At 41.5% G+C, this 14087-nt stretch overlaps 1 protein-coding gene across 3 annotated transcripts in view; it reads left to right on the forward strand.

Moving 5' to 3' along the window:
* The window catches only part of LOC110002643 (cytosolic carboxypeptidase 4), a 52135-nt gene extending 44517 nt beyond the window's left edge, over window positions 1–7618 (forward strand). For all 3 annotated transcript variants that reach the window (XM_029282263.2, XM_065957463.1, XM_065957462.1), the window contains exons 19-27: window positions 1–28; window positions 942–1095; window positions 1366–1546; window positions 1636–1765; window positions 2307–2438; window positions 2527–2589; window positions 4830–4943; window positions 6446–6600; window positions 6989–7618. The exon at window positions 1–28 is cut by the window's left edge and continues 105 nt beyond it. In XM_029282263.2, coding sequence (XP_029138096.2) covers window positions 1–28; window positions 942–1095; window positions 1366–1546; window positions 1636–1765; window positions 2307–2438; window positions 2527–2589; window positions 4830–4943; window positions 6446–6600; window positions 6989–7151 — 1120 coding nt within the window. In that variant the 3' untranslated portion in view covers window positions 7152–7618. The remainder of the gene's footprint in view (window positions 29–941; window positions 1096–1365; window positions 1547–1635; window positions 1766–2306; window positions 2439–2526; window positions 2590–4829; window positions 4944–6445; window positions 6601–6988) is intronic.
* Window positions 7619–14087: the final 6469 nt, after the last annotated feature.

A 14087-nucleotide genomic window follows, 5' to 3' on the forward strand; every position in this document is an offset into this window, starting at 1 on the left:
CTACCCCTACCCCTACTCCACCCTCAAGGTACTCCACCTATTAATCTATCAGTGTCTACATATCTATATCTACTCCACCACTACTCCTACTCCACAAACTCCATAAATAAGAACTTGATCATATGAACATCACCATGTCAATATTTGTATGTAGAATTCTCTCAGACATTAAACATTTCAATCAAATATGCAATGAATAAGCATTAAATCAAACCTGAGGACAGTCAGACGATTTCTGCCTGTATGGAAATAAAACCAACGTTATGACATTCAACATTCTCAATAAAACACATTAATATAGTATGAAAAGTATAAAATCATATCTTCAAATACCATCTCCTATAAATAGAACAAAATAACATAATTAAAACGTATCCTCATTCCTTTGATTCTAAAACTTAGACCTGTGCAGTAATCTTTCCACTAGGGGGCACTAGTGCTCCACGTAAGATTCAGTGAAGGTTCATCAGGTAATATGAAAAGACTTCCTACATATATAATTCCATCATAGATGATCGTAGTGGAATCTAACTCACATGAAAATGTTACTCTTGATGTCATGATTATATATATATATATATCTGATTCAGGGATTGAACAGACATTCTTTTATATCAGAAATTGAGCATGTTGGTTAGGACAGATTGTTCATCAGATGTAAAGCTGTTAGGTCAGTAGGTGAGATAATCCAGAGCACATCGAAGGCATCCCCTGCCGTGTTGATTAACTCCACAGACGGCTGTGTTCCTGAGTTTGCTAACTCCGAGGTCGTTCACACATAGCCAAGTGTTCTGTTTTACCGATGTAGATTTTAAAGTTATCCAAAGTGTTTTATGATGTCCTGTCTTTACATTCCAATGTAAAGTCAAACAGTTAATCAATAAGTTGTGTTTTCCCATCATCTGTGTGTGTCTGTGTGTGTGTGTGTGTGTGTGTCTCAGGCTCACCTGAAGCAGCTGCAGAGGTGTGTGGATCCTTCCTCAGTGTTCTTCAGGCAGCAGGTTCTCTGTGAGACTCTGAAGGGAAACTCGTGTCCTCTGGTCACCATCACAGCCTGTCCGAGCAGTCGCAGCTGGAGAGACCTGCACCAGCTGCGTGAGTACTGAGTGTGTGTGTACAGGTGTGTGTGTGTGTGTGTGTGTGTGTGTGTAGAGTCCTGTCTGTGTAGGACAGGTATGATGAACCTGTGTGTGTGTGTGTGTGTGTGTGTGTGTGTGTGTGTGTGTATACAGGTATGATGAACCTGTGTGTGTGTGTGTGTGTGTGTGTATACAGGTATGATGAACCTGTGTGTGTGTGTGTGTGTGTTTGTGTGCGTGTGTGTGTGTGTACAGGTATAATGAACCTGTGTGTGTGTCTGCTCAGGTAATCGTCCGTGCATCGTGCTGACAGCTCGGGTTCATCCAGGTGAGTCTAATGCGAGCTGGGTGATGAAGGGCAGTCTGGAGTTCCTGTGCAGCAGTGACCCCGTGGCTCAGAGTCTGAGAGAGGCCTTCATCTTTAAAATCATCCCCATGCTGAACCCTGACGGAGTCATCAACGGCATGTGAGTCCCACGCAGCGACTCCACAAACATCAAGTCTGTAACATGCACTTTAAATATGTGTGTGTGTGTGTGTGTGTGTGTGTGTTTAGGAGTCGCTGTGATCTCATTGGGGAGGATCTGAACCGTCAGTGGTGTAAACCTGACCCCTCCCTCTGTCCCACGATCTACCACACCAAAGGTTTCCTTTATTACCTGAACAGCATCGGACGCACGCCACAGGTGAGACAGACACAAAACGTTAGAGACGTTTTAATGTTTAGATCATGTTTCCTGTTCTCAGGTGTTCTGTGATTATCATGTTTCCTGTTCTCAGGTGTTCTGTGATTAACATGTTTTACATCCTGATGAGTTTAGGTCATATTACCTGTTCTCAGGTGTTCTGTGATTATTATGTTTCCTGTTCTCAGGTGTTCTGTGATTATCATGTTTCCTGTTCTCAGGTGTTCTGTGATTATCATGTTTCCTGTTCTCAGGTGTTCTGTGATTATCATGTTTCCTGTTCTCAGGTGTTCTGTGATTATTATGTTTCCTGTTCTCAGGTGTTCTGTGATTATCATGTTTCCTGTTCTCAGGTGTTCTGTGATTATTATGTTTCCTGTTCTCAGGTGTTCTGTGATTATCATGTTTCCTGTTCTCAGGTGTTCTGTGATTAACATGTTTTACATCCTGATGAGTTTAGATCATGTTTCCTGTTCTCAGGTGTTCTGTGATTACCATGTTTTACATCCTGATGAGTTTAGATCATATTTCCTGTTCTCAGGTGTTCTGTGATTACCACGGACACTCCAGGAAGAAGAACGTCTTTCTGTACGGCTGCAGCGTGAAGGAGACGCTCTGGCAGTCCGGCTCTGCTGTGGACACGGTGGGACTGAAGGAGGACCCTGGATACAGGGTACACACACACACACACACACACACACACACACACACACACACACACACACACACACACACTGACAGAAACATCTCTCTCTCTTCAGACTATCCCAAAAACGTTGGATCGTATCGCTCCGGCCTTCTCCTTCAACAGCTGCAACTACTTGGTGATTTCACAAACACAGACATTAATAATAATAATGTTTAATAATGTTTAATAATGTTGATTTCACAAACACAAACATTAATAATAATAATGTTTAATAATGTTTAATAATGTTGATTTCACAAACACAGACATTAATAATAATAATGTTTAATAATGTTTAATAATGTTGATTTCATTCACAAACATTAATAATAATGTTTAATAATGTTGATTTCATATACACAAACAATAATAATAATAATGTTTAATTATGTTTAATAATGTTTAATAATGTTGATTTCACAAACACCAACATTATTAATAATAATGTTTAATAATGTTTAATAATGTTGATTTCATTCACAAACATTAATAATAATGTTTAATAATGTTGATTTCATATACACAAACAATAATAATAATAATAATGTTTAATAATGTTTAATAATGTTTAATAATGTTGATTTCATTCACAAACATTAATAATAATGTTTAATAATGTTTAATAATGTTTAATAATGTTGATTTCATTCACAAACATTAATAATAATGTTTAATAATGTTTAATAATGTTTAATAATGTTGATTTCATAAACACAAACATTAATAATAATAATGTTTAATAATGTTTAATAATGTTTAATAATGTTGATTTCATTCACAAACATTAATAATAATGTTTAATAATGTTTAATAATGTTTAATAATGTTGATTTCACAAACACAAACATTAATAATAATAATGTTTAATAATGTTTAATAATGTTGATTTCACAAACACAAACGTTAAAAATAATAATGTTTAATAATGTTTAATAATGTTGATTTCATTCACAAACATTAATAATAATGTTTAATAATGTTGATTTCATATACACAAACAATAATAATAATAATAATGTTTAATTATGTTTAATAATGTTTAATAATGTTGATTTCACAAACACCAACATTATTAATAATAATGTTTAATAATGTTTAATAATGTTGATTTCATTCACAAACATTAATAATAATGTTTAATAATGTTTAATAATGTTGATTTCACAAACACAAACATTAATAATAATAATGTTTAATAATGTTGATTTCACAAACACAAACGTTAAAAATAATAATGTTTAATAATGTTGATTTCACAAACACCAACATTATTAATAATAATGTTTAATAATGTTTAATAATGTTGATTTCATTCACAAACATTAATAATAATGTTTAATAATGTTGATTTCATATACACAAACAATAATAATAATAATAATGTTTAATTATGTTTAATAATGTTTAATAATGTTGATTTCACAAACACCAACATTATTAATAATAATGTTTAATAATGTTTAATAATGTTGATTTCATTCACAAACATTAATAATAATGTTTAATAATGTTGATTTCATATACACAAACAATAATAATAATAATGTTTAATAATGTTTAATAATGTTGATTTCACAAACACAAACATTAATAATAATAATGTTTAGTAATGTTTAATAATGTTTAATAATGTTGATTTCACAAACATTAATAATAATAATGTTTAATAATGTTTAATAATGTTGATTTCACAAACACAAACATTAATAATAATAATGTTTGATAATGTTTAATAATGTTGATTTCATAAACACAAACATTAATAATAATAATGTTTAATAATGTTGATTTCACAAACACAAACAGTAATAATAATAATCTTTAATAATGTTGATTTCACAAACACAAACAGTAATAATAATAATCTTTAATAATGTTGATTTCACAAACACAAACAGTAATAATAATAATGTTCAATAATATTTAATAATGTTTAATAATGTTGATTTCACAAACACAAACATTAATAATAATAATGTTTAATAATGTTGATTTCATAAACACAAACATTAATAATAATAATGTTTAATAATGTTGATTTCACAAACACAAACAGTAATACTAATAATCTTTAATAATATTGATTTCACAAACACAAACAGTAATAATAATAATGTTCAATAATATTTAATAATGTTTAATAATGTTGATTTCACAAACACAAACATTAATAATAATAATGTTTAATAATGTTGATTTCACAAACACAAACATTAATAATAATGTTTAATAATGTTGATTTCATAAACACAAACATTAATAATAATAATGTTGAATAATGTTTAATAATATTGATTTCATAAACACAAACAGTAATAATAATAATGTTTAATAATGTTTTCAAAAACTCAAATGTTTTAACCTGCACTCCGACAGGTGGAGAAGTCTCGCTCGTCCACAGCGCGGGTGGTGGTATGGAGAGAGATAGGCGTTCTGAGGAGTTACACCATGGAGAGCACCTACAACGGCTGTGATCAGGGCATACACAAGGTGTGTGTGTGTGTGTGTGTGTGTGTGTGTGTGTGTGGCGTACATCTGCCTGCATGTGTGTGGTCATGTGGGATCTTTGAAATACTCTTTTTGTGGTCTTATAGTTAAAAAGGTGAATTACGTTCCACTCAGAGCCCCCCCTGCATGTCTGCACAACATGTATCTGCAGTGTGTGTGTCTCTGCAGTGTGTGTGTGTGTGTATCTGCAGTGTGTGTGTCTCTGCAGTGTGTGTGTGTGTGTATCTGCAGTGTGTGTGTATTTGCAGTGTGTGTGTATCTGCAGTGTGTGTGTGTGTGTGTGTGTGTATCTGCAGTGTGTGTGTGCATGTATCTGCAGTGTGTGTGTATCTGCAGTGTGTGTGTGTATCTGCAGTGTGTGTATATCTGCAATGTGTGTGTGTATCTGCAGTGTGTGTGTATCTGCAGTGTGTGTGTGTATCTGAAGTGTGTGTGTGTGTATCTGCAGTGTGTGTGTGTGTCTGCAGTGTGTGTGTGTATCTCTAGTGTGTGTATCTGCAGTGTGTGTGTATCTGCAGTGTGTGTGTGTATCTGCAGTGTGTGTGTATCTGCAGTGTGTGTGTGTATCTGCAGTGTGTGTGGATCTGCTGTGTGCGTGTATCTGCAGTGTGTGTGTGTCTCTGCAGTGTGTGTGTGTGTGTGTGTGTGTGTGTATCTGCAGTGTGTGTGTGTGTATCTGCAGTGTGTGTGTATCTGCAGTGTGTGTATCTGCAGTGTGTGTATCTGCAGTGTATGTGTGTATCTGCAGTGTGTGTGTGTGTGTGTGTGTGTGTGTGTGTCTGCAGTGTGTGTGTGTATCTGCAGTGTGTGTGTGTGTCTGCAGTGTGTGTGGGTATCTGCAGTGTGTGTGTATATGCAGTGTGTGTGTATCTGCAGTGTGTGTGTATCTGCAGTGTGTGTGTGTATCTGCAGTGTGCGTGTATCTGCAGTGTGTGTGTATCTGCAGTGTGTGTGTGTATCTGCAGTGTGTGTGTATCTGCAGTGTGTGTGTATCTGCAGTGTGTGTGTGTGTGTGTATGAAAACACCTTGCAAACAACACAGGCTACTCTTCAGATCCTGGACGACCCCCAATTGTTACGGCTAGAACCTGTGAAGTGTTGAAACAAAAACAAACGTTACTTCAGATTCAGTCTCTCAGGTGTCCGTCTAAAAATCGCTAGAAAAACACGACGCGTGGCACAAAAAAAGAGCGTGCAGCAGGCGCGCTACCATCAGAAAAAAATGGTTTTGGTGGTGATCACGCTCTGATCGGTGTGATCAGGGCGTTAACCTTCATTTTGTCATTAGAGACCGTTAAGCAGCCTAAAACCTCCTGTTGACCCCCCTGACAGCAGAGTCTATATTTATAACTGCACCGCCGTGTGTGTTTGTGTGTGTGTGTGTGTGTGTGTGTGTGTGTGTGTGTGTGTGTGTGTGTGTGTGTGTGTGTGTGTGTGTGTGTGTGTGTGTGTGTGTGTGTGTGTGTGTGTGTGTGTGTGTGTAGGGGCTGCAGACAGGGAGCAGGGAGCTGCAGGAGATGGGGATGAAGTTCTGTCAGAGTCTGCTGTCCGTCACTAAAGACTCTCGAGCTCTTTACAACAAAAAACTGATCCATCACATCGACCTGGACGACAACGTCCTCGACCACAAGTCGCACAAGTAAGAACCACCGCACAAGTACAGCACCGCGGAGGGGGGGGGGACATGGTATGTCCGAGGTGTGATGTCACAGATGAAGGCTGTTGCCTTCAGGTGCAACGTGTCTGTTGAATGTCCTCTAGTCCTCTAGTCCACTAGTCTGGGGTGAGCCGGTGGACATGTTGCTGCAGGAGCTGGGTATCGATGGGGTTGAAAACGGGGTCTCCCATGTTACAGTTTATAGTGTTCTCTCTCTCTCTCTCTCTCTCTCTCTCTCTCTCTCTCTCTCTCTCTCTCTCTCTCTCTCTCTCTCTCTCTCTCTCTCTCTCTCTCTCTCTCTCTCTCTCTCTCTCTCTCTCTCTCTCTCTCTCTCTCTCTCTCTCTCTCTCTCTCTCTCTCACTCCTAAAGCTGCTTCGAGGACGACGAGCCCCCGTGTGTGGAGGAGATCGAGTTCTCCGCAGACTGTCCGCCTCTACACGGCGATGATCTGGATTCAGATGTTGACAGAAACATGGCGGGCGCTGAGGAAGACGAGGAGGATGAAGACTTCCTGTTCCCCAGTCGGACCTGACAGTCATCCACGTGTAACGGCACCGCCAGCGGTCAGATCCTCAGCTAAACCACCAAGACCAAGAACCCTGACCCTAACCTTAACAGGTCCTCAGACTGGGACCTGGTCCTGACCTTAACCCTAACAGGTCCTCAGCTAAACCACCAAGATCCAAAAGTCTCCATAAGGACTGAAAGGACCCGAACCCTAACAGGTCCTCAGCTAAACCACCAAGATCCAAAAGTCTACATAAGGACTGAAAGGACCCGAACCCTAACAGGTCCTCAGACTGGGACCTGGTCCTGACCCTAGCTAACAGGTCATCAGACTGGGACCTGGTCCTGACCCTAGCTAACAGGTCATCAGACTGGGACCTGGTCCTGATCCTGGTCTTCCTGGTCCTGAACGCTCTCACGCTGTGGACTGATGCTTTAATTTCCTCTTTTCTGTGTTTGCTGTGAGAATAAAAGTGATTTATTTTGTGTTTATCTCTCGTCTCCTCCTCAGAGTCTTTCAGGTGAAGTTGCTTGAACCACATTGAGGATTATTGTAGACCCTTCATCATAGTGACCCCATGTATCTGGGGACCTCAGCTCTTAAACTATTCATGAATGTGCCTGTAAACCTGGACTCCTCAGTATCCTGTAACCCCCTCAGACCATCTGATCAATATATCCAACACAGGCTGGAGTTTAGAACACCATGCTCTTTGTTCAGAGTCAAAAAGGTAATGCAAAGCGTCATCATTAAGTCTCCCCCCCCAAGACATGTTTGATGCCAGGTCTAATTTTTGTATGCCCTGTTAATTGTTAATTGTCACATTCCTTGCATTTGTAAAGGTACTTGGTAAAAAACCCAGATTGTGATTGTGATTCCATCACTGCTGACGGTTATATGACCTGATGTTGCAGTGGTAGATCTCACCACTAGAGGTCCCTATAGTTACTGAAGGCTTCAGTCCTCCCCTTATCAGGACGCTTTGTACAAAGATTAGAGTTTGTGTTTGTGGATGAACGTCAGTGAACAGAAGTTATTTTAGACGTCTGTTCAGAGACCATCAGAGAGGAAACAAACACTGCTCTCTGATTGGTCACACCAAGTTTAAATCTCAATATGGTAACACAGTGTCATCATCAACATTTCATAGTTTGGACATTACGCTCTACAGTTCAGATGAACCTTGAGTTACAGACGAGTTCACACATCAGGTTTAAACACATTGAACAAAGGAAGCTGTTTCAGGGCGTCTCCTCCTCCTGGTCCCTCCATGAGGGTGAACAGATGGTTAGACTCTCCAAGCTGCACACACAGTGCATGAAAGTCTTTGATGAGGTATCATGACTCTGAGTTTGAAACAGCGTCACATCATGTGTGTGTTTCAGCTCTATGTGTATCAGCTCTATGTGTTTCAGCTCTGTGTGTATCAGCTCTGTGTGTATCAGCTCTGTGTGTATCAGCTCTATGTGTATCAGCACTGTGTGTTTCAGCTCTGTGTGTCTCGGCTCTGTGTGTTTCGGCTCTGTGTGTATCGGCTCTGTGTGTCTCGGCTCTGTGTGTCACGGCTCTGTGTGTATCAGCTCTGTGTGTATCGGCTCTGTGTGTCTCGGCTCTGTGTGTATCAGCTCTGTGTGTATCGGCTCTGTGTGTCACGGCTCTGTGTGTATCAGCTCTGTGTGTATCGGCTCTGTGTGTCTCGGCTCTGTGTGTATCGGCTCTGTGTGTATCAGCTCTGTGTGTTACAGCTCTGTGTGTATCAGCTCTATGTGTTACAGCTCTGTGTGTTTCAGCTCTGTGTGTATCAGCTCTATGTGTTACAGCTCTGTGTGTTTCAGCTCTATGTGTTACAGCTCTGTGTGTATCAGCTCTGTGTGTTACAGCTCTGTGTGTATCAGCTCTATGTGTTACAGCTCTGTGTGTATCAGCTCTATGTGTTACAGCTCTGTGTGTTTCAGCTCTGTGTGTTTCAGCTCTATGTGTTACAGCTCTGTGTGTATCAGCTCTGTGTGTTTCAGCTCTGTGTGTATCAGCACTATGTGTTTCAGCTCTGTGTGTATCAGCTCTATGTGTTACAGCTCTGTGTGTATCAGCTCTATGTGTTACAGCTCTGTGTGTTTCAGCTCTGTGTGTTTCAGCTCTATGTGTTACAGCTCTGTGTGTATCAGCTCTGTGTGTTTCAGCTCTGTGTGTATCAGCACTATGTGTTTCAGCTCTGTGTGTATCAGCTCTGTGTGTTTCAGCTCTGTGTGTATCAGCTCTATGTGTTACAGCTCTGTGTGTTTCAGTTCTATGTGTTACAGCTCTGTGTGTCTCGGCTCTGTGTGTCACGGCTCTGTGTGTCTCAGCTCTGTGTGTCTGAGCTCTATGTGTTACAGCTCTGTGTGTTTCGGTTCTGTGTGTCAGTTAATTACTGTGGTCAGGAGGGAGCGTCATCGATCGACTCTCTAATTGGTCTTTAACTGTCCGATCCCAAAGGCCCATTAAACACAGATTCTGTTTCATGTTGTGAGTTTGTTAATGTATCAAAGAGTGCGAACAAATAAACCGCAGGACCCACAATGCACTGCAAGCTGAGATGGACTGAGAGCTACTTCACATGATGCAGGGTAATGTCCTCCTCTCTCATGGTACAAAGAGGAGACCTCCTCCACTAGTCTCCTTTTGGGTTAGAACCCCACATTCCTGCCCACCCTGTTTACTGGTTTTGCAGCTTTCTGTTTGGGGCTGGTGGGACGGTTACTGAAGGCTTCAGTCCTCCCCTTATCAGGACGCTTTGTACAAAGATTAGAGTTTGTGTTTGTGGATGAACGTCAGTGAACAGAAGTTATTTTAGACGTCTGTTCAGAGACCATCAGAGAGGAAACAAACACTGCTCTCTGATTGGTCACACCAAGTTTAAATCTCAATATGGTAACACAGTGTCATCATCAACATTTCATAGTTTGGACATTACGCTCTACAGTTCAGATGAACCTTGAGTTACAGACGAGTTCACACATCAGGTTTAAACACATTGAACAAAGGAAGCTGTTTCAGGGCGTCTCCTCCTCCTGGTCCCTCCATGAGGGTGAACAGATGGTTAGACTCTCCAAGCTGCACACACAGTGCATGAAAGTCTTTGATGAGGTATCATGACTCTGAGTTTGAAACAGCGTCACATCATGTGTGTGTTTCAGCTCTATGTGTATCAGCTCTATGTGTTTCAGCTCTGTGTGTATCAGCTCTATGTGTTACAGCTCTGTGTGTATCAGCTCTATGTGTTACAGCTCTGTGTGTTTCAGCTCTGTGTGTTTCAGCTCTGTGTGTATCAGCTCTATGTGTTACAGCTCTGTGTGTATCAGCTCTATGTGTTACAGCTCTGTGTGTTTCAGCTCTGTGTGTTTCAGCTCTGTGTGTATCAGCTCTGTGTGTATCAGCTCTGTGTGTTTCAGCTCTGTGTGTATCAGCTCTATGTGTTACAGCTCTGTGTGTTTCAGTTCTATGTGTTACAGCTCTGTGTGTCTCGGTTCTGTGTGTCAGTTAATTACTGTGGTCAGGAGGGAGCGTCATCGATCGACTCTCTAATTGGTCTTTAACTGTCCGATCCCAAAGGCCCATTAAACACAGATTCTGTTTCATGTTGTGAGTTTGTTACTGTATCAAAGAGTGCGAACAAATAAACCGCAGGACCCACAATGCACTGCAAGCTGAGATGGACTGAGAGCTACTTCACATGATGCAGGGTAATGTCCTCCTCTCTCATGGTACAAAGAGGAGACCTCCTCCACTAGTCTCCTTTTGGGTTAGAACCCCACATTCCTGCCCACCCTGTTTACTGGTTTTGCAGCTTCCTGCCTGGGGCTGGTGGGACGGTTCTTATTGGTTTTACTGGTTTTGCAGCTTTCTGTTTGGGGCTGGTGGGACGGTTCTTATTGGTTTTTCACGATGATAAACAACACAATGTGATTATATTAAATGTGTTTGACTTTAACACCAGGACGTCGGCCTAAAAGCAGCTGTTTGAGTTTGATGAGGTCACGGCCTCCTGGAGACGACCAACACTTCAAATATGAAGAATTAGAGAAAAATAGAGAAAAGCAGGATCGTCCCTAAACATTGAGAGTGTGGACCTGATAAACATCGTATGACTTCATCAGCTGCTCCATATCTGTTTCTCTGAGGTTACACATGAGTCACTGCGCAGGAGAGCTCTCAGCCTGATAAATTATTCACTCATCACAAATCATAGTTTCATATTCTGTTTGTTAAAACCTGATACACCGATATTTAGCCTCAGAGGAGCTCCCCCCCCGTCTCCCTCCCCCACTGTCTGCCTCCATCTGTCTCCCCCTGTCTGCTCCCCCATGATGTCTGTCTCCCCCTGTCTGCTCCCCCATGATGTCTGTCCTCCCCTGTCTGCCCCCCCATGATGTCTGCCCCCCCCCCAGATCAGTCTTTTTAATGAAAGCTCAAATCATCATTAATCAAAAGTGCAGTGTTAAAGCAGTACACGTGCGCACACGCACACACACACACACACACACACACACACACACACACACACACACAGCTTACCTTCAGAAACAGAAGTTCACCTGCAGCTCTTTTTCTCTGCAAACTGCTGGAAGGACGTCAAAGGCTCAGATAGAGAAAGTTCATGGACTTCTGATGATTTGTTGCTCCATCATTAAACGGTTTCACGATATCAAACACTGAGGGGTAAAGGTCGTTCATCATTTTATTCTTTGTAACAATCTTTATCCTATTCTTTAAATGTTTATTTATAATAATCAAAGAAACAATGGATATTAAATATATGTATAAAATTACTTTATACAACCTTAGTGTGATGATGACAGAATTGTACTCACATGAGAAAATAGAAATGTGGCGTGAGAAACCAAAGGATCCAATCAGCTGCTCTCGTGTAGCTTTAAACACAGGAAGATATTTTTTAACTTTGTCCACTTTGTGCAGGAAACTTTGCAGCTCAGACTCAAAGCTGACTCTGCTCAGTCAGGAGCAGCTGATAAAACATGAGATGAAATGTTTTCAGAGTGACTCAGGAGGCAAAGGAACACACCATGAACACACCGTGAACACACCAAGAACACACCCTGAACACACCCTTAACACACCCTGAACACACCGAGAACACACCGTGAACACTCCGTGAACACACCGTGAAAAAACCCTGAACACACCGTGAACACAACGTGAAAACACCGTGAACACACCGTGAACACACCTTGAACACACCCTGAACACACTGTGAACACACCCTGAACACACCCTGAACAAACCGTGAACACACCGTGAACACACCGTGAACACACCGTGAAAAAACCCTGAACACACCGTGAACACAACGTGAACACAACGTGAACACAACGTGAACAAACCGTGAACACACCGTGAACACACCGTGAAAAAACCCTGAACACACCGTGAACACAACGTGAACACAACGTGAACACGACGTGAACACGACGTGAACACTCCGTGAACACTCCGTGAACACACCGTGAAAAAACCCTGAACACACCGTGAACACAATGTGAAAACACCCTGAACACACCGTGAACACAATGTGAAAACACCCTGAACACACCGTGAACACACCTTGAACACACCGTGAAAACACCCTAAACACACCGTGAACACACCCTGAACACACCGTGAACACAATGTGAAAACACCCTGAACACACCGTGAACACAATGTGAAAACACCCTGAACACACCGTGAACACACCTTGAACACACCGTGAAAACACCCTAAACACACCGTGAACACACCCTGAACACACCTTAAACACACCGTGAACACACCGTGAAAACACCCTGAACACACCGTGAAAACACCCTGAACACATCGTGAACACACCCTGAACACACCGTGAAGACACCGTGAAAACACCCTGAACACACCGTGAACACACCCTGAACACACCTTAAACACACCGTGAACACACCTTGAACAAACCTTAAACACACCGTGAACACACCGTGAACACACCGTGAAAACACCCTGAACACATCGTGAACACACCCTGAACACACCGTGAAGACACCGTGAAAACACCCTGAACACACCGTGAACACACCCTGAACACACCTTAAACACACCGTGAACACACCTTGAACAAACCTTAAACACACCGTGAACACACCGTGAACACACCGTGAAAACACCCTGAACACATCGTGAACACACCCTGAACACACCGTGAAGACACCGTGAAAACACCCTGAACACACCGTGAACACACCCTGAACACACCTTAAACACACCGTGAACACACCTTGAACAAACCTTAAACACACCGTGAACACACCGTGAACACACCGTGAAAACACCGTGAACACACCTTAAACACACGGTGAACACACGGTGAACACACCTTAAACACACGGTGAACACACCGTGAAAACACCGTGAACACACCCTGAAAACACCCTGAACACACCGTGAACACACCCTGAACACACCCTGAACACACCCTGAACACACCGTGAACACACCGTGAACACAACCTGAACACACCCTGAACACACACTGAACACACCGTGAACACACCGTGAACACACCTTAAACACACGGTGAACACACGGTGAACACACCCTGAAAACACCCTGAACACACCGTGAACACACCCTGAACACACCCTGAACACACCCTGAACACACCGTGAACATACCGTGAAAACACCTTAAACACACTATGAACACACCATGAACACACCGTGAACACACCATGAACACACCGTGAACACACCGTGAACATGAACACACTGTAAACATGAACACACCGTGAACACACCAAACAACAAAACATGAACACACCTGAAAACACCGTGAACACACCCTGAAAACACCCTGAACATGAAAACACTGTGAACACACCGTGAACAAACCATGAACATGAACACACTGTGAACATGAACACACTATGAACACACCATGAACACACCATGAACAC

Source organism: Labrus bergylta, chromosome 7 (assembly GCF_963930695.1).
Source record: "Labrus bergylta chromosome 7, fLabBer1.1, whole genome shotgun sequence".
Taxonomy (NCBI): domain Eukaryota; kingdom Metazoa; phylum Chordata; class Actinopteri; order Labriformes; family Labridae; genus Labrus; species Labrus bergylta.